At 39.6% G+C, this 26,644-nt stretch overlaps 3 protein-coding genes and 1 non-coding gene across 5 annotated transcripts; 3 read left to right on the top strand and 1 right to left on the bottom strand.

Moving 5' to 3' along the window:
* Window positions 1-1,163: 1,163 nt before the first annotated feature.
* On the bottom strand, window positions 1,164-2,870 carry LOC104424637 (autophagy-related protein 8i). The gene is made up of 5 exons (XM_010037106.3): window positions 2,752-2,870; window positions 2,581-2,636; window positions 2,273-2,325; window positions 1,547-1,665; window positions 1,164-1,455 (listed from the first exon to the last, which is right to left on the bottom strand). Exons 1-5 carry the CDS (start codon window positions 2,780-2,782, stop codon window positions 1,355-1,357), a joined length of 360 nt encoding a protein of 119 aa, XP_010035408.1. The 5' UTR covers window positions 2,783-2,870; the 3' UTR covers window positions 1,164-1,354.
* A 107-nt stretch (window positions 2,871-2,977) lies between these two features.
* TRNAF-GAA lies at window positions 2,978-3,050 on the top strand. Its single transcript has one exon. It is a non-coding gene; the product is annotated as a tRNA-Phe (tRNA).
* Window positions 3,051-3,182: 132 nt separating this feature from the next.
* Window positions 3,183-14,684, top strand: LOC104424636 (WD repeat-containing protein 6). 2 transcript variants are annotated; one of them, XM_039305418.1, is made up of 20 exons: window positions 3,183-3,461; window positions 3,538-3,854; window positions 3,972-4,089; window positions 4,353-4,438; window positions 4,820-5,040; window positions 5,133-5,244; window positions 6,006-6,088; window positions 6,495-6,704; window positions 7,491-7,850; window positions 8,487-8,658; window positions 9,172-9,363; window positions 9,480-9,689; window positions 9,816-9,908; window positions 10,749-10,945; window positions 11,824-12,393; window positions 12,480-12,560; window positions 12,654-12,739; window positions 12,922-13,617; window positions 14,139-14,292; window positions 14,385-14,684. In XM_039305418.1, the coding sequence occupies exons 1-20, from the start codon at window positions 3,296-3,298 to the stop codon at window positions 14,461-14,463; spliced, it is 4,203 nt and encodes a 1,400-aa protein (XP_039161352.1). In that variant the 5' UTR covers window positions 3,183-3,295; the 3' UTR covers window positions 14,464-14,684. The 2 variants fall into 2 exon arrangements, with proteins under 2 accessions (XP_039161352.1, XP_039161351.1); XM_039305417.1 differs by lacking the exon at window positions 3,183-3,461 and having other exon boundaries at window positions 3,732-3,854; window positions 3,966-4,091; window positions 4,356-4,438.
* A 9,156-nt stretch (window positions 14,685-23,840) lies between these two features.
* On the top strand, window positions 23,841-26,440 carry LOC104424635 (S-adenosylmethionine synthase 1). The gene is made up of 2 exons (XM_010037104.3): window positions 23,841-23,989; window positions 24,894-26,440. The coding sequence occupies exon 2, from the start codon at window positions 24,903-24,905 to the stop codon at window positions 26,082-26,084; it is 1,182 nt and encodes a 393-aa protein (XP_010035406.1). The 5' UTR covers window positions 23,841-23,989; window positions 24,894-24,902; the 3' UTR covers window positions 26,085-26,440.
* The last annotated feature ends 204 nt before the right edge of the window (window positions 26,441-26,644 follow it).

The raw sequence follows: 26,644 nt of genomic DNA, 5'->3' as shown, positions 1-26,644 counted from the left end.
TTGGAATTAATTGCATGTCGAGATAAATTTCTAAGTTAATATAGGATTTAGATTAGTCTATTTCCTAACTTAAAATAGCTCACTTCAATTAGATTTTTATTGTTAGTAATTTTTAACTATGAATTTTTATAAAAAAAAAAATACAAAAATATCATGCACATGTTATATAGAATTAGGTTCATGTCATTTAATAATTGTTGCTAGATCCATTTGATTAGAAATTGTCCGTTATTAGAATTAAGCCATTTACTTAAATTGCAAGACATATAACTTAGATTTCATTAAACGAGAGAAAATCCAAAAAATTTAAGTAACTACGTGTTAATTAGAAATTACATATAGGGTTGTTAATATGAATTTTGACCTAACATATACTTTCATTGCTACGAAATAAGTCCTGTAATTTGTTAAATTGGTGGATTGTGCACTCCATCACCTCATATGTTTGAAAAGTTAATTAAAATCAATCTAGATTACCTATAAAGATATTTTTCTTGAAAATAAAAAAGTACCGAAAGGGCATTAGCTTTTCCCATTACTTTATTTGGATTTTTAATCGACCCATTAAAAAATGCTAAATACTCGAACTCGAACTTAAGTTGTGAATTGTCCGAGATAAGTTTAGGCTTACCAGTCCATTAGCCAAACCTTGTACTTAAGGCAATGTATGAGCGCCGCTATTTGTGATAATTTGGTACAGCCTGCATTTTTGTCGAAGCTGCATAAAATGCCAAAATTTTTATACATAAACTGTATATTTAAATCTCTGGCTCTATCTCAATCTTGAGTACAAGCTCAACTTGCTTTTGACTTTATATTCAATGATCGAGCCTAGTCCAGCTCAAAAAGACATGACCCTCTACATTGAGTTTAACCCGAATATTCAATATCATACAAGAGCCAGTGGCTAAATGTTAGGAAACATGTCAAAAGATAACTCTTGCCATTAGAAAAGTCAGAAACCGTGGGATGTAGTGATCGTTCTCAAGTGTTTCTAGGAGAAAACATCATCTGAAGGTTAAGAAAACTACGCAGAACATTTTTCCGCTGAACAAAGGCACTCCCAAGGCATGAGCATGTCAATTAGAAAAAGAGACTGACTGCCCGACGACTTCACTCTGAATACTCAGAAAAAATGCAATTGAAAGCAGTGCGAACATGCAAGAAGAGAAAGAACGTAAACAATTACTTGTGTATATTGAGGCTTGAGCAGAGATTGAGTGAGCCTCACAAAGGCAAAAAAGGAAATTACACCAAATAGACATTGAATATCTAGCAATGCAACATGTGGTGTACAATGTAATTTAAATGAATTGACACATTTCAAGTTCACAAGATGCCGTTATCCACACATCTACATTATTTGCGAGCCAAAGGTTTTCTCACTACTGTAACACATGTACAGAAATCCGTCCTCGTCCTTATATGATTCATATACAGAGTCCATCAAACTGGCTGCAGCAAACAATCAAAAGAAGTGGCGATAAATGCAAAGCTTCCACGCCTTTCATTCATATAGTTAAAAAATCGAAAAGGCAAAATTTACCTGTCTGCGGCAGTGTGTTCTTTACAAAGACGAACAGAGCTTTTCCAGGAGGCACGCGAAGCCTGCTGCTCAAGATGTAGATGAACTGTCCGACGGACATGTCTCGAGGAACCAAAAATCTGTCAAAGCAAAAACAAAGCACTGCAGTTAAGGACAAAGCTGCATTAGTTTTGATGTCCTCTCTCACTGCTGCGCTTGGAGTGCTGGTTAATGTGGTAATGGACAATACATCGCCACTTTTCCCTAATATTTTTCATCAGAACACGCCAACAACCATCACAACAATACTCGTTAAATGGTTTTGCTCATCAACTGGGTCGACAAGAAGCTTTAAAGAACATGACTTTTTCAACAGCAGCTCTCATTTCTCAAAGGACGCAGCGAGCACTGAAGTTGATAGATACAAGAGACGCTCAAGATAGCTGCCAAGACCATTTGTCATCCGAGACAGCGGCTATCCTGTTTGCACATCCCATTGGGGGCCTCGAATGTCCACATAACAAGTACCCATCTACGCCACAACTTAACGTAGCAAACCCTCGGTGCATACAGGAAGAAACCGTACTATTTCGCACAAGCCAGAAAGAACCACAGAGCTTGATAATTACAATCAACAGCAAGAACGCAAGAGTGGGCTAACGAAACATTCATAGCTTCCGCTTGTACATCGCGGGCACACTGCTCGAGTGATGCTAATGTAAAGCAAAACTACCCTTTTCGACTTACTTCTTTTTCTCCATGTCAGGAAGTTTCGTTCTCGAATATCTCTCCACAACTACCTGCAAGGAATCGGTGGATCGCGTCAAGCAAACAGCTCCGCTCAAAAAGGCTAAAGAAAAAACAAAACATCATGCGCCGAAAACGAACAGAACACCTTCTATGGACAAAACAAAATGCCAGAATCGTTGGGGCAACACAATCAGAAACCAGACCCACATCCCAATATCACCGCTGTCGGGCTAATAAGGGGGAAAGGGAAAACGGGGAAAGGGGGGGATTTTGAGGAGGAGAAGATGTTGGAGGGGACTACTCACGGGGACGCGGTTGGGGTACTTGGCGATGATGTCGCGCGACTCGTCCAACCTTTCCTCTGTCAGTGGCAGCAGAAGGAAGAAATTGGGGTGGATTAGTCTCGAGCATTTCGATCGAACATACGACAGAGTGCGTAGAATCGATCGATCGAGAGAGAGATAGAAGGTACGAACCGAATGTGAACTCGTCCTTGAAGGAGGTCATCTTCCCGATCCTCTGCGCAGAAACTAGAGAGAGAGAGAGATAGGTAGGGAGAAGGAAGAAGAGTCTGGAAAGGTGGGAAGGAAGTAGAATGGATACGGCAACTTAAATTCGATTGGTCCACGGTATTAAGTTAAGACTATTAACCATATTAGAAACTCTATATATCCATCTTAAGAAGCAATCAAGGACAGCAAGGCGGGGATAGCTCAGTCGGGAGAGCGTCAGACTGAAGATCTGAAGGTCGCGTGTTCGATCCACGCTCACCGCATTTTCCCCCCTCTTTCTCATTTTAATTTTTTCGCTCTTCTTTTTCCCTTCTTCTTTCTTATTTTTTTTTTTAAAATTATATAAATATATATTTATATTTATTTTTTTAACCCTTCTTCTTCTTCCTTTTCGGGGCACGGCAAAAACCTCTCATGAACCTCACGAAGCGCGCGCACACCAGCAGCTCCGCGAGCACGAGCGGCGAGCACCACGGCAAGAGCCAGAGCTCCGCATTTCGCAGCGCAAATGGCGGACCCCGTAGAGCACCAGCACCAGCAGCACCAGCAGCACCAGCTTCAGCAGCAGCGGCGGCGCGGATGGCGGATTCAGGGCGGGCAGTACCTCGGGGAAATCTCCGCTCTCTGCTTCCTCCACCTCCCTCCTCCCTCCCCTCTCCCTCTCCTCCTCGCCGGTACTCTCTCTCTCTTCTGGACTCGACTCGGAATCGCGAGACCGACCGGCGTGCTCCTTCCGTTTCCCGTCTGCAGGTTCCGGCTCGCAGGTGTCGCTGTTCGACCTGGCGTCCGGGGCCATGGTGCGGACGTTCTACGTCTTCCGGGGGATCCGCGTACACGGTATCGTCCTCGGCGGCGCCGATTTCCCCGGCGGATCGTCCTCGTCTTCTTCGACGCTCGATTACGTCATCGCCGTGTACGGTGAGAGGAGAGTGAAGCTGTTCCGCCTGTCCGTGCGGCTCGGAAGGGGAGCTGGCGAGGGGAGCGGAACTGTGCTGTCCGCGGATTTGGAGCTGGTTTCCGCGGCGCCGAGGTTGAGCCACTGGGTTATGGATGTTCGCTTCTTGAAGGTGAGAGGCTTCGGCCGTCTTCTTGGTTCGGGACAAATCTACTGTTCGAGCTTTGATTGTTTTTGTTTTTTTTTTTCGCGGTGTTTTGATTGAGTCGAGAATTTCGGTTAGTAGGAGAATGGAACTTCTGAGGATGAGCTGCAGAGGTGTCTTACCGTTGCTATAGGATGCAGTGACAACTCCATACGCCTTTGGGACGTCGATAAATGTAGCTTTGTTCTTGCAGTTTCTTCCCTGGTTAGTCATCGATTTTTATCGCTCTTTTCCGCTCTTCAAATTGTATTATAGTAGTATGAGGGTATTGCAGTTTCGTTAGTTGATACAGTGACAACTCTGTATACCTATTTATTCTTCTTCTTTTTTTTCTTTTTTTTTCCGGATATATAATCTGCAAGCCACGTCCCCTTGTCCCAATTCCCTGCAAAAACAAAAATCAATATAAAAGGGAAAAAGATTTGATAGTTTCCTCTTTTTTTAACTTTGGGTTGATTGTAAATGCAGAGAGATGCCTTCTGTACTCCATGCGGTTGTGGGGTGACAATCTTCAAGATCTCCAAGTTGCATCTGGAACAATTTACAATGAGGTGGCGAATCATTCAATCTTTATATATTGTGAATTTGTATTGCACACGTTCTGATTTCAGTCCTTTTTGTGAACATGTGATCATTTTACCCCTTTAACATTTGAGATTTAGTGTGAAACTCGACTTTTCTGCATCAGTTCTCCTTGTTCAATTGTTGCAAGGGGTGCATCTTTTCTTGCCCGTGAATTTCTTTTTTTCATGTCATTCTTTGATTTGTTCCTTTTGAAATATTTAAATTAGAAAATGGCTTTCTTTGATTATCTGGTATTTGCTCCTGAAATTTTACTAAAAGTCTGAGTCGGACAGTTTTGCTAGCTATTGCCCTGCATCTTTTTTGCTTCTGGGTGAAACTTAAGCAAATTGCATGAATGTATTGGACAGATTTTGATCTGGAAAGTGGTTCCCAATCATGATGCTCCATCTTCAAATGAGCTCACAGAAGAAGGCCTGACAAACTCTTGTGCTGGCAACAGTCTCCTCCACGAATGTCTTCGCTATGAAGCCTATCACATCTGTAGACTTGTTGGTCATGAAGGTTCAATATTTAGAATTGCATGGTCCTCTGATGGCTCCAAACTCGTCTCTGTATCTGATGATCGTAGGTTGATCTTTTAAACCCTGCAGCGCCAGTGTAATTTTTCCAAATGGCTTTCACGATGGAAAAATTGCTGATTCACTTTTCTTATTCATGCAGTGCACGTATTTGGGAAGTTCATTGCAAGGTGCAATATTCTGAAGATGCGGGGGAGGTTGGATTGCTTTTTGGACACAGTGCTCGAGTTTGGGATTGCTATATATCTGATAATGTAAGATTCGTTAACAGAGTGATATAAGACCGCTGAGAAGGCAATGGCATGGAAATATTTCGACAATGCCAATTATCTATTTTAAGCTGTGTGTAAGTGTTCTTTTGAGTTGAGTGACATTGATGTTCCTGTTGTTATTTGCCTGTGGAATGCTACTTTGACAAGAGCTATAAAGTAGTTGCTTTGGACTTTTAGTTGCTGCGATGGTTTATACGCAAGTTGGTGTAACATGAGCCATATTGGATTCATCAAATGCAAATGGAAGGCTCTTTTGTGTTTAATGAACTGGACCTTCATTCCTGGAGAACTAGTAATTTAAAAATTTAATCTTGGGCAATAATGTAAACTAAACGGTTGTTGTATTTCTTTTTGCTTGTGTGTCTGAAGTTGTCTCTCACATTGTATTTTTTTTACTAGCATTTTGGAACATGTTTTTCTTTCCTAAATAAATTAGTCGTCGGGCTGGTTCTTATGAAAAAGCCTTGAACTTGCATTGAAGTATAAAAAAGGCACAATAGGAACCGCATTGTAAGATCAAAGTAAAGCAATTGGTACTAGAGATTTGGTATTTGGTATAGATTAGTTCAAATGTCACCCCATAGGCATTTCATGTATTTTGTTTCATATTCAAATACTGAGAGTGCTCACTCGATGTTATGACCATCTTTTTAAGAGTTTCCGTGGAATTAAGTCCTCATTATTCTTATGGGCGTCTTTTCTGAGTGATGTGACTAACTTTTATTTCTTGTGATTTTACTTAGTTGATTGTTACTGCTGGCGAGGATTGCTCATGTCGTGTGTGGGGACTGGATGGACAACAGCATGATGTCATCAAAGAGCATATGTAAGTTATTAGAGTTGTTTTCTTTTTTCCATTGATGTTGATTCAAATGCACACCACATGTGATGGTGGTGCTTGCCCTTTTTCAATTTTAGAGAAGATTTCACTGTGTACATTGTTGACACCTTGCTTGCGAAGGAGAATGCTAGGAAGCTGGCATAAAGCAAATCTAAATTCTCAACCCCCATTGGATTTTTTGTGCCTTCATTTTTGGATAATGCTGCCTCTAGGATTTATTTGTTTCATTGAAAAAACAAATTCCAATTGTCTGCATCCCAATGAATTATTTATTTTATAATTTTCTTTTTTGGTAGAAGTATATATTTTCAGTCTATGACTGTCCTCAATGAATATCATTGGTATCAATACAATGATGAGTTGCTATTGGCATGCCACTATTGTGTTTCAGTGGAAGGGGTATATGGCGGTGTCTCTATGATCCATGGTCTTCACTCCTTGTCACTGGTGGTTTTGACTCTGCAATTAAAGTGCATAAACTGGATGCTTCTTTAGCTGAGGCTTCCGCAAAACAGTCCAACATAAAAGACTTGAGTGACGGAACTGAGCTATTTACTTCACATCTTCCGAATTCATCAGGTCATAGCGGACACATGGACAGGTAATGTTAGCTTACTTTAGATTTGAAAAATCTAGATTCCGTTGTACTGAAAAATAGGAAAAGACTAAATATCTTGATGTTGAATCATGTTGTTAAATGGGAAGTACTCAATAATGGTGGATGCATCCCCCCCCCAAAAAAAAAAAAAAAAAAAAAACTTCATGCATTTCTTCAAGGTCCAGGAAAGAAAAGGAACTTGCTTTAGCTGGCCAACTGTCAAGAAATGATATGATTGAAGATTATTCTCCTGGGGTTTCTAGTGAATCTGTTGTGATGCCATTGCTTCGTCACATTGATGAGCAGGGTAAATGAGCTGTGACTTGAGAGTGAATTAAGATTTGACGTGGACATTTTTCTGTGTTTGAAATGGCATTTAAGAAGTTCATATTTCTTTTTCTGTCGGTATTTTCACTTTATTTTATCATTTCCTTATTTCCTGCACTGTTGTTGGTTTTGTTAGAAAGTCTAACCTAAATGATCAAGTAATTAGGTGGAGGGAGACCCAATGTATATAAAGGCATATTAACCTAATGGACAAGTGATGTGGGATATTTTAACTCCCTTTTCGCATTCAAACGAGACTTAAGACGTTCTTGGAAATGACAAATAGGGAGCCTCACAATGGAAATGAATCTGATGCGACAGACCTTAAGTAACATGTTAGAAAGTCCAATGTAAAAGCTTAAGCTATGAGGTGGAGAAAGATCACATGTATAGAAAGATCATATAAGCTGCGTAGACAAGTAATGTGCGATGCTTTAACAGATTTTTCATGACTTGTTGCAGCAAAAGTGAGTATGTCCGATGCTTGAGCTTCTCATGTGAAGATGTGATGTATATTGCCACTAATCACGGTTATCTCTATCATGCTAAATTATGCAATGATGGCGATCTAAGGTGGACTGAACTTGCTCAAGTAAGTAATGAGGTGCAAGTTATTTGTATGGAACTGTTGCCCTCAAATCCATATGATCCTCGGATTGATGCTGATGATTGGGTTGCTGTTGGAGACGGTAAAGGATGGACAACAGTTGTCAGAGTTGTGAAGAATTCTGATTCTCCTAAAGTGAGCACCAGCTTCTCTTGGGCAGCTGAAATGGATCGACAGCTCTTGGGAATCCATTGGTGCAAATCACTAGGACATAGGTAAACTCTCTTCTTGAACATTGCAACATGTCGATGAACTGCTGATAATTAAATTCTCAAAGGAATGACCAAACATTGTTGGAACCTCATCATAAGTTAGTATTAATTCATTGTATAACTTCCTTGTGGCCAACACTGTAGAGGAAAACATGAGTTTGGTTGTAGGGGATGAACGAGGAGAAAGGGACTGGCCTGGTAACACAACAAGTAGACCTTGTTTGTTTAGGAAAGAAATGCTTTCATCAAAACCTTGTTAGGCAGGTCGCTTTGGGGTATTGGGAACAAAAGGAAATGCTTAATGTAGGAGAACTATTGTTGTAATTGTAAGGGCGTTAAAGTCTGAGGATAGCAATGTATCTGATGGTTTTTACTTATGGAAGTGGAGTGGACTCAGGATCTGGTATGTTTTTCCCTGGCACACTTAATTTGAAGTGCACTATGGTGATCCTAAGGGTTTTGTGTCATATCAATGTAGTAAAAGCTTGAAGTCAAGTTTCTGAAACTATTGTCTACTGATGTGCACAAGAGCTTTCTAGTCTCTGAAAAGCTAGCCTTTGCTATTTGTTTGTTGCTCAAATTTATGGTGTTTGTTTTTTTCTAGGTCCTTATAATCATCTTTGGTTTCCATACTTCTAGGTTCATTTTCACTGCTGACCCTAGAGGAGCCTTGAAACTTTGGAGATTCTTCGAGGTTTCACAATCTAGTTCTCTTTATCCAGAAAACAGTCCACAGATTTCCTTGATTGCAGAGTTCAAATCAGATTTGGGTGCTCGAATTATGTGCTTGGATGTGGCATTTGAGAGCGAGGTATATGCTTGTGATCATTGTTATCACACTTCCTTTTTGGCATTATCAACTGTAAGAAAACCTATAATAAAATGTATCTATAAGAAAGCTAAATGTTTGTTATACTATAAAGGAGATACAAATGCTAAATTCTTGAAAACAGTGTTATTTTGTTTGTCGTAACTCACATTATCTGTTGCACTATATTGACCACATCTTGAGGTTAACATTTAAGATATCATGGATGCCCATTTCAACGGTCACAGGTTAGAAAAATCCTTTTGTAGCAAGTGCATGATTATCTACTGTGTCCAACCTTGGCCATTGCTGATAGCCATTGGGGCTATGAAAAAAAGGAAAATCATCTCCCTTCCAACATAGCCAGCGATCTTCATTTTATCAATTTTCCAAAACATGTAATTTCTGCACCAAATATTTGATTAAACACTACTTTTAGGAAACCCAACCTTATTATCAACAAGTCTGTGTTGTGCAGGGTCCAGATGGACCTGATCATCTTGCTTGATGTTGCAGCTGCTGATCTGTGGGGATCTACGGGGTAATCTGGTTCTGTTCCCTTTATTGAAGGACCTGTTGCTGGATACCTTTGTCGTGTCAGCAGCTAAAATCTCTCCAGTAAACCATTTTAAAGGAGCCCATGGCATCTCAGCAGTTTCCAGCATTTCAGTGGCTCACATGAGTTTCAATCACATTGAATTACGTTCTGTAAGACCTTTACTATGTGCATCTCTCTTGAGGCAAACATGTTTAAATTATACCATGGGAATGGTGTCTGCCAGGACATTTTTACATTAAATGACACACAGTCTTTGTGGTTTCAGACTGGAGCTGATGGATGCATATGCTACATGGAATATGACAAAGGTCTGCAATCTTTAAATTTTGTAGGGATGAAGCAGGTGAAAGAATTAAGCATGATTGAATCTGTTTCCACTGAAAATGAATCTACCGGTTACAGAACAAGTGGCAGTTATGCATCTGGTTTTGCCTCCACAGATTTTATAATATGGAACCTAGTAACTGAGGCTAAGGTTCTCTTGCTTTTCTTCTCTTCATTTATTTGTTTAATTTGTTATTTGTATTTTTTTTCTTTTCTTCTCTTGTTCGTGTCATGGGATAGACATTTGTTGTAATTTCTTACATTACCACTGGAACAGGTCCTGCAAGTTTCATGTGGTGGTTGGCGGCGTCCACATTCTTATTATCTGGGTGATGTACCAGAGATGAAGAACTGCTTTGCTTATGTCAAGGTTTGTTTGTGTTATCATACGGAAGTGAGATCACATTGGAGATAGAATTAGTGAATCCCATCAGAAATCTATTTCTATAATTACCTGACATCATTTAGTTGATCGTTGGAATTTATCTGTGGAAAAATCTGACATCATTTTATTTGATTGTCTGAGACACTTTTGCCACTAGTTGGTTGTCTCCAGTAACTGAATAGCAGGACTAGCGGTGCGTCTCACCTCATAAATGGGCCTACTGAAGATGAAATAATTCGGCAGAACAAATTCAATTGACCTTTTATTAATTGAGTCCTAGGAGAAAGCCCTTCCAAAGTTTGTAAATTTTGGCTTATGATCTAATCATTCAGGCTGATAATATCCTCACTCTTTTCCAATGCCACGGCTCTTGAAGAAATTGGCATGCAGAACAGATTCTTATTCTCCTAACTGGGGTTGGCTACATGATTCATCTTACGCTATTTTGTCAAGTTTTAGTATGATCCAAGGGTTATGCGTCATCTTATGCCTTATCTCATTCAAGTACATGGGGTTGGCTACATTAACCATTTTATGCCTTTATTCTGTCTTGTATCAAGTTTCTTTATCCAAGGCTCAAGATCTTATTTCAAGTCTTTATTCACATCTTTTTAAAGTCTTCTCCTATCCTTTTTTAACATCTTGCCCACTCTCTGCTGTAAGATTTGTGTTTAGTAGTCAGATTAAACTGTGCATTGACGCACTTTATAAGGAAACAGGCTCTCTTTTCGTATATGCATGTTTTTCTGGTCAAGCATACTTTGGGAAAATAACATATAGTTTCCACTTTGAAATATTGCTTTTGTTCTAACTTGTCCATTCCAGGATGATATTATTTACATCCGTAGACACTGGATAAAGGACTCAAAGGACAAGATACTCCCTCAAAATCTACGTTTGCAGTTCCATGGAAGGGAGGTGCATTCTTTATGCTTTGTCACTGGAGATTTCCAGCTCCGAAAAAATAAACAATCAAGTTGGATTGTGACTGGTTGTGAGGATGGGACAGTGAGGCTGACTAGGTATTGTAATGACTCTCTTTTACAACGGATTGACATAACTCTGCTTTTGTTAACACTCAGTAAGTTTCTTGAAATTTTAAGATAAAGGTTATTCACTTCCACTTGACAATAGCTGGTAATAGACTGGCAGATGCAGTGCAGTGAATCTCTCGATCAATGTACATACATAATATAGCTGGTTTTTGTCAGAATCACCGAACCAAAGTCAGCTTACTAGAGCCTCTTGTGTTGCCAATTCTTCCCTTATATGATATCTCTTTCTAGCTCCCCTGCCATTTCACACGCAATCTTTAGAACCTAGTTGGGCTTTGCGATGCTTAATTGATCTTGTTCTCATTTACCTTTTCTCTGTTCATTCTTTCTCAATTTGTTTCTGTCCCTCCTTTTTCTTTATTTTGATATTTGTTGTTTTCTATAAGAACTTGATACCAATTTAGAAATCCTCAGTAAGACATTTTTTTTAATTAAATCTGGGAAACAAGGTTAAAACAACTGCATAGGTAGTGAAAAGCATTTTGTATCTGGACTTTGAAGCTCCCATCTCAGTTTTTATCCTTGATAACTCTGGATTTTGTTTTTGATATCGTGAAACTAAAAATTGATGATTATTAAACACAAAGAAGGAAATCTCGTTGTCTGCCTGCCATATTGTATGGAGTCACATTATTTTGTTGAACTTATCGATGACTATGCAATGACAAATCCTAGTCTTATGGTGATCTGTCAAACTTCCAACCATCTATTTCTAGGGATCATGCAGATTTAATACTAGTTTCTTAATAATGTGGTTTCATCATCTCATCTAATGAGCAATTAGAGATGCAAATTAAGGAATACCCAACTCACATACTAAGCTAAATTAATTGTGCCTGATTTAGGTATACTCAGTGCACTGACAATTGGTCTTCATCCAAATTACTTGGAGAGCATGTTGGTGGATCAGCTGTCAGATCAATATGTTGTGTTTCGAATATCCATACAACCTCATCAGGTACTAGCGTGTCTGATGTAAAGGGTATAGAGAACCTCCCAAAGGATGTAAAGGGAACACTTATGGAGGATGAATGTAATCCATCATTGCTTATTTCTGTTGGTGCAAAGCGTGTTCTGACTTCTTGGCTGCTGAGAAGAAGAAAACAGGATGGGAAAGAAGATGACGTTACTGATTTACAAGAAGCCGAAAATAGTTCATTGCCTTCATCAGCTGGATCCTCTACATTTTCATTTCAATGGCTTTCCACGGACATGCCAGTTAAGTACTCAGTGCCTTCCAAAAAACCAGGAAGCATTAAAAAGCTAATCGGTGTCTCTGACACCAATGTAAGATGTAAATCACTTCTGCCTGATAGTGAGGCTCTGCAGTCAAAAGTATCTGCAGTTGATAAGAATGAAGATGACTGGAGATACCTAGCTGTCACTGCTTTTCTCGTTAGACATTCTGGTTCTAGGTGGGCATATTTATTTTGGTGTTGTTGTGTAACTTTCTCAAATTCTGATGCATTTTGTCTTATCTTCCTTCTTGTCTTCATTTCAGGTTAATTGTCTGTTTTATTATCGTTGCTTGTTCAGATGCTACACTTGCAATACGAGCTCTTGTCTTACCCTATCGTCTATGGTAATTTCAAGGAGCTTATTAGAATGGTTCCTTGTCTGCGCTCCCTCTTTTTTCTTACTCAAACATAGTCTCTCCTTCTCCACCCTATTGCAGGTTTGATGTTGCTCTGATGGTTCCTCTATCATCACCAGTTCTGTCATTGCAGCATGTCATCATTCGAAGATGTCAATTACCAGATGGTTGGTTATTGACCTTAAAGCATTGTTTAGAATATGTTGACATCATATCCACAATTTTTCGACTCAAATGCTATCGTCTACAGTTATAATCTTTAGAGAGGTCGTGTTTTGGACTTATTCATGCTTGATGTCATGTATTCCTGAAAAAAGTTCTTAATTTGATCTTGCATTTGGAATTACAGAAAATGTGCAGATTGGGAATGTATATGTCGTGATTAGCGGAGCCACTGATGGGAGCATTGCTTTCTGGGATCTGACTGAAAGTGTTGAAGCCTTTATGAGGCGGTTGTCAAATATCCATCTAGAAAAGTTCATGGATTTTCAGAAACGGCCACGGACTGGGAGAGGAAGCCAGGGTGGAAGATGGTGGAGATCGCTGAGCAAAATTGCTTGTAAGGAACAACCAATCAATGATCCTTTTACTGCGAAAGCTATAAAGGAACTAAACAGGAAATTGACTGGCGGTGTTGCCTGCGGGTCTTCATCTTCTATGCTAGATGCCTCCCCTGAGTTAGATAGCAATGCAGCTAATTCCTCATTTGAAATTATTGAAGTAAATCCTTTCCATGTTCTTAATGGTGTTCACCAATCTGGCGTGAATTGCCTCCACGTTTGTGAAACAAAACAAGGCCAAAGTTCCGATGGTCGTTTTCTGTACCAGTTAGTCAGTGGTGGTGATGATCAAGCACTTCATCTTCTTAAATTTGAGGTGTTGGTGCAGCCCCCAGTCCAAGTTCCAGATGTTCCAAATTCAGACATCAGAAATTCTATACTCGTTGAGGAATTTCTTCTTGATGAGCAGAACCAGAAAACCAAGTGTACAATTGAATTCATTTCTCAGGAAAAAATTGCTTCTGCTCACAACTCTGCTGTAAAAGGTAGAGGTTACATCAAATCTTTTTATTTTCGTTACATGTGATTAAAGTTAATTGCCTTATCTTGGAATTGAACATGTAAATAAGTGGTGGATATTTTGGTTCTTGATTCTATCTGTCAAAGTTGCATGTCGTCTGCAATTATTTCTTCTACTTTTGACCTTTACATCCCCTCGCTCTGAACTTTCTGAGGTCAGTCATTGGGATTTGTCAATTTTTCCTCAAGAGAGTATCGTTTCCTACAAACTACATATTTTGTGCGCATCTTTAATGATATTTGCTTTGTTCCATAGTTTTGAATCTTATCCACTTTGTCCTTGACGTTGTTTGCACATCGTCAACTCCAAATTGTTTTTTTCTTATTACCATTAGGGATGCCACTCATTTGTAAAACATCTTTTCCACTTCTAGAGAGTTACTGGTTGAATTTTCTGCAAGTTTTAACTTCTTTAAATGAAATACACAATCCCTTTGAATGCCTTCCTCTTCTTTGAGTTCTGACTGTGGTCATCATTGTTATGAAGGCGTTTGGACAGACGGCACTTGGGTTTTCTCGACTGGTCTTGATCAGCGTGTCAGGTGCTGGATTAGCAAGGAACGTGGTACACCAACGGAGCTTGCTCATTTTATCATTAGTGTGCCAGAGCCGGAAGCATTGGATGCAAGATCCATTTGCTGGTTAGTGATGCATATTCCCCCATTAAACCTGAGCAGCACAAAATTCTCCTCTGGCAGTTTCTAAAGCTCCTTTCATTTTAATCCCATTTCAGGGACCAGTACCAAATAGCAGTAGCTGGAAGAGGGATGCAGATGATCGAATTTCATGTGCCTTCTTCTGAGATTCGGTAACGACGATCAAAGGTTTTCCCTTTTTTTCTTTCTTTTCCCACTAAAAGTTCTTCAAGCAAGGCCAAAGGTTTATCCTCATTGGATTTGATATATAAACTGAGAGTGTCTTGCACACCATTAAAATGGCCCATCAACAGTGAGTTGCATCTACTTGTCATCTCATTTTTACTGGGTATTTCAACACGTACCTGTCAAAATCTGTGGTTTTCTGTTCAATCTCCTGGATCTTTTTTTTTTTTTTTGGTAAAGTTCAATCTCCTGGATCTTATTGCTAGGAAAACGTTAAAAACAGAGATGCTCAAGGAAGAAGCAAATCACTAGGTCTTCCAATTGATATGCAATAAATTATCTTCTCATGTGATGTGCCGGCATGGGTTGCGACTTCCCCCAGAAGGGAGCTTTCGTTAGTTGTTCTCCAGTCCTTATCACCTTTACCTTAATTCGCTATCACGTATTTATTATTATCTAAGTGAACCTCTAGTTTAGTTCCCTGAGGGTGTCGGCCGAGATAAAGGCGAAGGACCATGAAGTGATGAAATATCGTCTCATTCAAGCTGGGGGCCTCTTCTGCTCGTATAGGACCAAGAGCTGCCTTGTAAACGAAGAAGACAAAAAACCGTGGCTCGTCGCCATTAAAAGCTCCTGTAAATGAAGAAAACGAAATTTGAAGGTGTCGGTCCATAAGGAAAACAAAAACAAAATGAAAAGGAAAGGAAAGATTTGGGATCTGAAAGTTGCAGTAAAGGGCTAACCGACACACCGGGATTTAAGTGCTGAACAGCGTAAACGGCCGTGGTTCCTACCGCCCGTCCTCATTTATCTCTCTCCATGTGGGGCTCAGAGTTCGCATTTATATAACCTCACGTTCTCCTTGTATCTAGCAATTGAAAGAATAAGACGAACGGTAAACCCATGTTCTCAATACCTTGTGTTTATGTTTGTCTTTTGAGTCCCGTTAACGAGTGTCTTGGGGATTGATATAGGTCACATATGTTGCGTAAGAAGTCCGTGAGTGCCTTGGAAATTGAAATCTCACGGTCAGCTTGTGCTCAATAACACGACTCAAGTGGCTTGCGAGCATGATTAATTAGCCAGAGTTATGTTTAATTAGGATGACTTATCATACTTTTGGAACACGGTATGTTAACTTATGAATCTTTTATGTCTTTTCTAAAAACTTGTTCATATGAACTCAACTCGAGCATTGACGATACGGTATCAAGACAGTCTTGTGCTTCAGAAATTGAGCTTTATTTAATTAGAGTGCGATTATGAATGATTGATTTGGAGTCGAGTCGTGTTCAAGTAGTTAGTAAATTACCACCCGCACTCGACTTAGTTGACTTTTAACCTCTAATTAAGGTACTCTTTCATTCCCATCGCTCTTCAGATTAGTCACTAGTCTAAAAGACTAAAACAGTGGAAAATGTGGGAGTTGTGGGGAGCACATATCGTGTGGAATTGTGGCGACCAACAATTTGAGCATTGCCTTTTTTTTGCTTTTCCTGTTCTAAGTTCTATTGAAAACAGGATATTGAAATGTTCGTCTTGAAGTCGGGTTTGGTGGCGTCTGAAGTGTTCTTACATGGGAAGTCAATTTCTGTTTAAAATTGTTTCTGGAAACATAAATAAAAAACAGTATTTATGCTTCAGAAACAATTTTTGAACAAAAAACGTGTTTAGTAAATCTATTTCAGAAATATAAAAAGAATAAAAACACGTTTGGTAAATTTGTATAATTTTTTTATTTCTTTTAAATTTTTAATATTTTTATTTTATTTTTTCTATTTGTTTTCTTATTTTTATTATTTATTTTCCTTTTTTTCTTATTATTATTATTTTCTTTTTTTTTCTTCTTTTGGCCGGTCGCTAGCGACCGGCCGACGAGGGCGATGGCCTCGCCTAGCTGGGCGCGAGGCCCCAATGAGGCCGAACTCACCCGACCGGCGAGGCTTGGCGTCGCCGGCCACCACCAGCGACGGCGACTGGCGGTGGCCCGGCAAGGCCGAGCCTTGCCGGGCCGGGCGAGCTTGGCCTCACCGGATCTAGGTGAGATCGAGCTCGCCCGGCCTTTGGGGCCCGGCGAGGCCGAGCCTCGCCGGGGGCCGGCGACGATCGGCCTCGACGGGGGCGGCGACGATCGGCCTCGACACGGGCCGGCGTTGCTCGATGAGGTCGCCGGCCCTCGATAGCCGCCGCTAGCCATGGCCGAGGCCGGCACCGACCAAAGAAAAATAAAGAAAAAGAAGATAGAAGAAAATGGAAAAGAGAGAAAAATTGTTCCTAAATTTTGTTCCAAAAACAAGAAATACAATTTTTTTTTTTTTGTTTCTTGTTTATGTGATAGATGTGTTTCTGAGAACAAAAAAATAGATTTGAAATAAAAATACAAACAAACGCGTTTTTATTCCTTTTTTGTTCCAAGGAACAAAAAAAATTGTTTTTAAACAGAAAAAGGAAGTGAAAACAAACAGGCTCATAGGGTCAATTCTCCATTAAGACAAGTTGCTTATAAATGACCTTTCTCCCTTTCTTTTTGGTGCTGGGTTGTGGTTGAATTGGAAGCAAGATTTGTAGAGTGAATCTGCCCGGTTATGACCTTCACTATACGAGTAGAAGTATCTTACAAGTACTAGGAGATCTAAGATCGAAGGCAAAGCGCAACTTTTGTGCAGAACAAGAAACGGTCGTAAATATTTCTCTTTCTTCTCCTCGGAATAGGTAAAACCTGGTACTCGAAATTTCTTAGTGATCCAGCTATGTACATCTCCCTCTCTCTCTCTCTCTCTCTCTCTCATATACATTTATATATATGCACACATCATGGGGACCAACAACATGGCTACTATTCTTATTTTTATTTAACTATGGTTCAAGAAAATGAAAGAGATAGCAACATCGCTGCAACAGAGAGACACACCTAACCCGCACGGTTCTCTTTAATTATTTCCCATATTTTATTTGCACGCACTTTACATGCCATAGTCAAAGATGTTTTGCTTGACTTCAGTGAAAACGACGCCATCATAAGAGGGGCATGTCACGGCTCTTGGGCGTAATGATCGATCAGATGCCACTACAGTAGATCCGGTCCACGCGTCCATCTTGTCCGGACGAAAGCCTTGCGGGTTAAAACTTGGCCTCTAATCGGCTAAAATAGTTAACAGGGTAGGGAGTATTATGCAAACGTAATTGGCGTGCGGGAGAGAGAGATGATCGCGATGGCGAATTACCAGCGCGGTCGATTCCCGTTTCTCTCGTGCGATTCAGCGTGTGAAACATGGAGAAAGATCAAAGTCGTGAAGCTTGAAATTTCAACCTTCCGAGTTGGTAGGTCGATCTTTTTCCACGGATGTTTGCCCTCGAGCAATAATCTCTCGACACAAATTTCGATAATTACATCACTAATTTGTCATCAGTCACTACGCGACACGATTTTCCTAATCTCCCACTTTATTTTAATTTATTTTATTTTGGACCCGGTCAATTTGCTCACGTGGTTGACATGTCATCTTTCGGGGGTTGGCGGCTCTAAGCCATGGCTCACTTCTTCAACGGCTCGAGCTTAGCTCCGATGGCTCTAAAATCTCTTGATTGAATTCACAAACGAACGAGACAAAAATCTGGTTTATGAGGAAAATGGTAAATTCGGTAGGTGACCAAACTCCACGATCTCTGATTTTGACTGACTAGCACGATATGAAAATATCTCAATTTTCTAAGCACTACTTAATGCCACGTCATTGAATTATATAGAAAAATAAAATGTTTAATGCCAAAGGTGGACCAAGTTTTGCATTTTCCGTCCTTCTATATAAATCCACGTAATTGGAGTGCTTTTCACGAAATTATTGCATTCATTGAAAGTCTGCCGGTTGTTTTCTGTTTATTTATTGGCCTAGGCAAATTCCAAGATTTGTGCAATAGTATAATGGCCAAAAACTGTTGGGAATCTGAGAATCTAATAAATGGTCTCGTGCGATGTATTGGGAAATGGAGAATGAGCTAATTATATAAACTGTGGATAGAGTAGAAAACACTAATGTATTCCAATGGGCAAAAGTTAGCTTACTTGCGAGACGTGGATTTTTTTTTTCTTTCAAATTCTAAGTATTTGCTTATTTGAAGATTTATATTTTCTTTTTGTTGATATGTTAAGCCTCTTGTGGTCAAAGAACAATCGCAAACCTACAAAATAAAATAAAAAAATGACGGAACAATGTGGTGTTTTCCTTGAATATTTACCGTGAAAAAGGTTTAATAAATAAGTGCATTCACGTTTTTCATTTGAAATTTAAATTCTCGAGGTACTACTTTTTCTTGGGGCTAGTACAGTAATATGTACTTATTTACCACTGTATAATCATGTAATATTTGTGAGATAGAAAACTTCATATGCTAGGCGAAGTTTAATTGATTATCAATCAGTACTAGGCATTATCTGACATTATGAAAAAAAAAAAAAGGGAAATTTCAAAAAGCCCTAAAGTGGGGTGGTTTTTGAAAAGTAACCCTAGAGTAGTGCCTATCTCAAAGAAACTCTTGTACATGGCCTTAAAAATAACACATGAGACGTACGTGGCTCTTAGGCAGCGAAGATTTGAGACGCCAAAGAGCTAGGGTTCACTTGAGATTAAGAGCGTGCATAGCAAAATTTCTGTTATTCTGTTCACTGGAATAGATTTGGAATAGAAATCTGTTTGATAACGCAATTTCATTTTTCTATTTCTAAAACAGATTTCTATTTCTGAAATAGATTTTGAGCAGAAATCAGAAATTAAAAATTTTAACTTTTCTATTTCTGGAACAGAAATGAGAAATCAAATTTTTTTTTTATCGTTTACTCTTGTCATCGCCCGTCGCTCACTTGCCGCTTGTGGGATGTTGGACGCTTGCCATCGGTTGTCGGCCGCCCACCACCGGCCCCAGCCACTAGCTGCCGACCGCCAGCCATCGCACTCTGGCTACCCACCGCCAATTGTTGGTCGCCGGATGTCGGATGCCCATCGATCATTGGCTGCTCATCACTAATCATTGGATGCCAAAGGCTTATCACCAACCACCGGATGTTTGCCGGCGACCATCTGCCGCTCGCCACGCCCGTCGAATGTCGATTGTTAGCCACGCCGCCGGCCTCTTGTTGCTGGACTCCGGATGTCGACGTCGACGTTGGACTCCGGACATTGGACGCCGGTTGCTGGTCGTCGGACTCCGGACTTTGGCTACTCGTCGTCAATCACCGAACGCCGAATACTGGTCGTCGAATGTTGAACTCCAGCCACCTGATGCCGGTTGTTGTTGCTCCTAGAAATAAAAATTGTATTCTATTATCAAACGAATTTTTATTTCAAAAGAGAAATTTGAATTATTATCAAACAAGTTTCTTTACTCAGAAACTCGTCCATGGAATAGAAATTGAGAAATTAATTTCTGGTAAGAAATTAATTTATGTTCTAGAAATTTTGTCATGTGTGCTCTAAGTCACCAATTTCTAGGACTTCATCAGACAACCACCACTTGGGGAGTTACTTCGCGAAAATGGTCCCACCTTTTTTAAATTTTTTCCTAGAAAAAAAAGAATGATGTCTATGTTGTGATGTCTTTGATTGGCCAAAAAAAATCTCCAATTTGTTAGCTCGTAGTCAAAGACATTATACGTACGTACAAATACATATAATATATAATATATCCAGCCACAAATTGAGTTATGTCCTACCTAACGTTCACATCTTGCCCTCACAAGATAAAGGAGGCAAAGAAAATGGAGAAGTACCATATTATCCAATGTCATAGTATATCATATCATATTATCGTGATTTAGTTTTTGGTGGTAGTCAAAGTAAATTGTCAGCTGTGGAGATGTCTGCTGATTGGTTTCTATCTGAAAGATCTCTTAAGCACGAGCAGATCAAAATTCTAGCACAGGATCAATCAAAACTGAATAGGGACTAGGGTTATGATACTTAGGATTTGATTTTTGAACTCATGCTAGAATCCATGTATGTAGCACTGAAATCCCTTCCTTTCTTCTCATAACAAAAGCCAACAGAGTAAAAAGAAAATTTGTTTACTTCACAATATGCTCTTTTTTGTGTCAATACTTATATTGAAGTTGCAAATTGTTAAATGTGTATGGTAACTTCCTCTTTGTTTTCTCGTTTTAATCATGCTATCGAGTCATCTTCAACATTATAATTCAGTTTGAACTGCTCTTTTACTCCTATACTTCAAATTCCAAGAGAACGGTATTTGAACTAATATTGGCAAACAAAAATTTGTTGGAATCAAGATTGTTGATGAAGTCGCCATCAATGGTTGTGATGAATTGGTGGTTCTTTCTTTTTCAGAAAATTTTGATAATTTCCTATAGTTATCAACCTAGTTAAGGAGGGCATAACTTTTATAATAGTTCAGAGACGCTTGTTTACACTTTAGTTTAAGTAAAACGTTTTTTTTTTTTCCATCAAAATCTAAAATCTTAGTCAAATTTTAAGGAATTAAGAATAAATAAATAAATGTAAAATTACGTGCCAATATTTCTGTACAGTGAAAGTTTCAAGTGTTTTGGATTAAGAAAATGTCTAGATACATTCGTTGCATTATTTATATTAAGTCAAAATAAAAGGTAAAATGGATGGCGACCCTATTAACTGTTGGTGGTCACGCCTTATAGGGAAGAACTGGTGCATCTGTGCCTATGCACTAAAATCGATTCTTGAAAGGGACATCACCTTAAGTTAAGAAAGATTCGGAAAATCCGATGTGAGTTTGTTTATTCAACTTTTGGGCCAATGCTCTGTGCTCCCGTTACATCCCTCCCAACAGTCAGTACCATTCTAAACGTGCACTTAATTTATACTTGCTATCATCCGAGATCGATTAGCAAAATCTATACTATTCATAAAAAAGATTCGTGAATCTTATAGCCTTATATCGTTACCTAAAACATTCTCGAAAGCCTTTTGCCTATTAAAAAGATATATTGATGATTTTATGTTGCTTCCAGAAGGACAATATTGTAGTTATTGCTCAATCTTGAATATTCCATAATGGGTACATGACCTATATGTTGGCACCTAGAGAGATCAATTCAATTGGTGCCCCTTCTTCTTCTTCTTCTTCTTTTTATTTATTTATTAAATCAGTGCCCTTTTAATTATTAAAAATGGCACAGTAACGTTTTTTTTTTCTTTTTTACAGTCAACATACCTTCCATGCAATTCCCAAATGAAAAGTTTTCTTTTCCATTTTTATGAATAAATGTGGCCGCTTTTTGATCCCGTGAAAATCAAATCTTTCTTATGGGACTCTCATTAAATTCATCCCTAACATTCAAGTAGCTGTGTACTTTAGTTCTTCACAGATTAATAATTTTTTTCAAATGTTCTGGGCCCAGCCTAATTATGTGCAGTAGATCATATTTTCAATTATTTAGCGACAAACTATATAGTTGTGTTTTCATTAAATTGATTTGCTTGAAAGAGCAATATATGCAATTTGCACGTGTCTCCCATCGATTAATCTTAGTTAACTGAAAACCCTTACAATGAAAGAGTTAACGCGACAGAAAAAATCGTTTTTAAATTGTCGAAATTGTAATGGATCTAATATATTTTATGTGGAAATTTAAAAATGGAAGGTGAAGAAAACCTAAAAATCGAATGCCAATTCACAACACATAACCAACCAAAATAAAAAATAATAATAATTAACTCTAATTGTCAAATAAAACCTTGATCAAACGATTTTACCTCGTAATCGGAATATCAAAATTTGGATATTCACTAAAAGTGATGCAAAAAAAATCAAGAAAGCATTTCAACGTTCGTACTATTCAGATTCGGGGGTACAAAAGTAGCTTCCAATTGCGGCTATTAAACATTATCCCCCGGCTCAAGTCTAGCCTGTAGCCGCCAAGCTGCACAAAACCGGCAAGGGTTGGTGAGGAACCGGCTGTAGCCTGTAATCTCCTAGCACTTCACCCAAAAAAAGCAGCAGCCTATGAGAGAGAGGTCCCCTACTTTTCAAAACAAGCAGACGTCCTTCTCTCCCACCAACCCCCCAACCAATCTGAATCTCACCAATCCCTGACAAATCCAACGGCTACATTTCTTGGCCAAACCCAATTCGAACCCCCCTCTTTCACATTAAACTTTGGTGCAACAAATTGTGACTATGACACCTAATTCCATTTAATATGTTGAGATAATTATGTTTTTTATTTGGAGCATGAGAAGGAAATGCTCCCCGCGTCATGCTAAATCGGGCGTAATTGTTTATTCGTGTACTCATGAAAGCGCAACACCCGCTGTGCGTGGATGACGATAAAAATATAAATTGCTGAAGATTTAGTTTGGTTTGAAATGATGTATTTCTTATTATGTAAGATGAAAAATACCAAAGTCAAATTGATTTCGATGAGTGAGAAAATTAAGAAATCAAACTCCAGTTGCCAGGACTATCTTTGGATTGCCATTTCACCTCTTGTTTATATAAAATGGAGATTTAATAGGAGAAATTTAAAAAGCGCACTTATTAAAGGCTCATCATATATGCTTTGCTAAAATAGAAAGATGATATTTTTCAAATATAAATATGCATATATGGTGTAAGAGTTTCCATTCTCAAAGAACGGCAATTGCTCAAAATTCCTTTCTCAAGAGTGTTAGCAAGATTCTTTCAAGAGCGTCATGGCGAATTGGTGACATGGATGCCAAGTTAAATAATCCGAGAGATTCTTTTTATCTAATTAGTAATTAATGTTGGTGAATTTTGTAGTTTTTTTTTTTGTCAGTTCTACTTTATTTCTACACTATACTCACTCTCAGACTTTTGCTCTGCCTCTTGCAGGGCATGGGAGTCAAAACACACTTCTGAAACTTACGCGTCCCCATCTCATTCCTCCTAACCCCTCACATTCCTCTTCCATATTGGAAGAATGGCCACTGGGGCGAATCCCAGTGGTTGGTGACTTTTATAGTTGAATTTGTAACTTTCTAAACCAATGAAATTTTAATGAAAACAAAATTGATTCTTCCCAACTAAAAAAAAAAGAAGAAGAAGAAAAAGAATGAAAGCTTGACTACATAAAAAGAGAAAACCACACAGAAAATAAAACAAAATGATCAAAGATAAGGACGCTAAGTCAAATGATACGAGATATTCTTCCGATCTAATTAGTCATTAGTGTTGGCGGGGTTGGTGGTTGAGTTTGTAACTTGTTAAGCCAATCAAATATTACTGAAAACAAAACCAATTCTTCCCAGCCAAAAAAGGAAAAAAAAAGAAAAAGAAAAGAAAGAACGAAAGCTTGACTACTTATAGAAGAAAAAAATCCACAGAAAATGGGAAAAAGAAAAAAAAGAAAAAGGAAGGAGTCTCAACCGATTCAACCGGTTCACGGTAAGAGTGCATATCGGCTATAAATGGGCGAGGGAGGCTACGGTATTCAGCGCATTCTATTCTGCTAGCATCTCGGGGGTTGGTCCTTAAGCACGAACAAAGAGGCATTCTCAATTCGATTCAGGTACTCCCCCCTTTTGCTTCTTCGTCTTCGTCCTGGTCGAAAGCCTCCGTCTTTTGCCCGTTGTGGTCACGCTCGCTCGCTTTCGTTTTCTGGGTGTTATTGCTCTGTGCTCCCGTCTGATTCGTTTGAAGTGTCAAAGGAGGCGGCTTTTGCTTCTTCTTGCGGATAAGTCGCTGGATCTGGTCGGCCGTGGTGTTTCCTGGGCCTTTTCGGGATTTGGGTCGGTGGGTTTTTGGCGAATCGAGTCGAGGTGGGTGTAGATCTGGAGTTTCGGGTGGTGGGTGTCGGGAAATGCCGAGGATCTGAGAGTCTTTTGAGCGGAGTGAGTTCTTGGTCGTTTCCCGCGTGGGGTTCTGTTGAATGTGCCGACTTTCTGTTGGATCTGGAGAGGGTGCTGGTTCTAGTGAGATGGAATCTGTGAGATCTGAGTGTTTTATTCTCTGTTTTTGTCTTATCTTGTCCGGTCTTCTGTTTGTCTACTTGCTCGGAGGAGCGAAGGTTTTTTTTGAGTTTTCGAATGGAGTAATTTGTTGAGGGAAGTTGCCGAGTTGAACGTGTGCGTGTCAATATGTGGGCATTGTTGATACTTACGACACAGAAGATGAGTGTTTTGTGAAGTACTATCAGATCGAGACTAGCCCATAATTTTTTCATTCCATAGAAAGGAAGTCCAAAGGGTTAGGACTTTTTGTAGATCCTTGCTTAACTTAACCTCTTGGATTTGGCTTGAACATTGTTAAAGAGAATCGGCAACTTCATTTAAAATTTTTGATCTTTATGTATATATAGTTGATGTTTTTCTTTACTTCAAATTGGTTGAGCTTCTTGAAAGTTAGTTTGTTGCAAGTTTGCATTTTGAGTAGTTTCTTTGATTGATCTGGTGTATGATTCTGTTGTAATGCAGTTTGAAAGAATGGAGACCTTTTTGTTCACCTCTGAATCTGTGAACGAGGGCCACCCCGACAAGCTGTGTGACCAGATCTCCGATGCTGTCCTTGATGCCTGCCTCGAGCAGGACCCTGACAGCAAGGTTGCTTGCGAAACATGCACAAAGACCAACATGGTCATGGTGTTCGGAGAAATTACCACCAAGGCCAATGTAGACTATGAGAAAATTGTCCGCGACACTTGCAGGTCTATTGGATTTGTCTCTGATGACGTTGGTCTTGATGCTGACCACTGCAAGGTTCTGGTCAACATTGAGCAGCAGAGTCCCGATATTGCCCAGGGAGTCCACGGTCATCTCACCAAGCGCCCAGAAGAGATTGGTGCCGGTGATCAGGGCCACATGTTTGGATATGCCACCGATGAAACCCCTGAATTGATGCCTTTGAGTCATGTCCTTGCAACCAAGCTTGGTGCCCGCCTCACTGAGGTTAGAAAGAATGGAACTTGCGCTTGGCTAAGACCTGATGGGAAGACCCAAGTCACTGTTGAGTACTACAACGACAATGGCGCAATGGTCCCAGTCAGGGTCCACACCGTCCTGATCTCCACCCAGCACGATGAGACTGTGACCAATGACGAAATTGCAGCTGATCTCAAGGAGCATGTCATCAAGCCTGTCATTCCTGAGAAGTACCTTGACGAGAGAACCATCTTCCACCTTAACCCATCAGGCCGATTCGTCATTGGTGGCCCCCATGGTGATGCTGGTCTCACTGGAAGGAAGATCATTATTGACACTTATGGTGGATGGGGAGCCCACGGTGGTGGTGCTTTCTCAGGCAAGGACCCCACCAAGGTCGACAGGAGTGGTGCCTACATTGTCAGGCAGGCTGCAAAGAGCATCGTGGCCAGTGGTCTAGCGCGCAGGTGCATTGTGCAGGTCTCGTACGCCATTGGAGTGCCTGAGCCTCTTTCTGTTTTCGTTGACACTTACAAGACTGGAAAGATTCCTGACAAGGAAATCCTCAAGATTGTTAAGGAGAGCTTTGACTTCAGGCCTGGAATGATTTCCATCAACCTGGATCTCAAAAGAGGTGGCAGTGGCAGATTCTTGAAGACCGCAGCATATGGTCACTTTGGAAGGGATGACCCTGACTTCACCTGGGAGGTCGTGAAGCCACTCAAGTGGGAGAAGCCTCAATCTTAAGATAAACTCCCATTTTCCAACCCACTTTATGCCTGCTTCATTAGTATTGATCTACTGGATGAATAAGTTGAATGTTTCCTTCTGCAACACTTTTATCGATGAGCTTAACCAATGATGTCCTTTTTTAAAAGAATGATTCTGCTTTCATTTTTTACTTTCATTTTTCCCCTTTAAATTTGTACTTTCCTCATATTGTTTTAGCATTGATCATTATAATGAATGTCTGGAATTTTGTGAGGATTAATTTGGGCTAGATCTCCACACTTATGCATTGAAGTATAGCAGTAGGCAAGTGTAGCCACTCTTGCTTGTCCTGTGAAATGATAATTCTAAATAAAGTGCACCTTATTGTTTCTTGGCATGATGTCCTGCATCTAGAGTTGAAAAACAGATGTGCATTTCATTAATCACTGAGCCATAATGTATCTCATCAAATGAGTCGACCGCTTGTGGCGATGGATGTTTCATCTAGCGTAAGCTTTGTTTGTAGTGTGGTAATGAGAATCCCCTGCCAAGTTTCCCTTATAGTGCATGGTTTGTAGTAGAGATTTCAGGGTTTG

The sequence above is a fragment of the Eucalyptus grandis genome, chromosome 11 (genome assembly GCF_016545825.1).
Source record: "Eucalyptus grandis isolate ANBG69807.140 chromosome 11, ASM1654582v1, whole genome shotgun sequence".
Lineage (NCBI taxonomy): Eukaryota > Viridiplantae > Streptophyta > Magnoliopsida > Myrtales > Myrtaceae > Eucalyptus > Eucalyptus grandis.
This window is presented reverse-complemented; position numbering and strand designations above follow the sequence as displayed.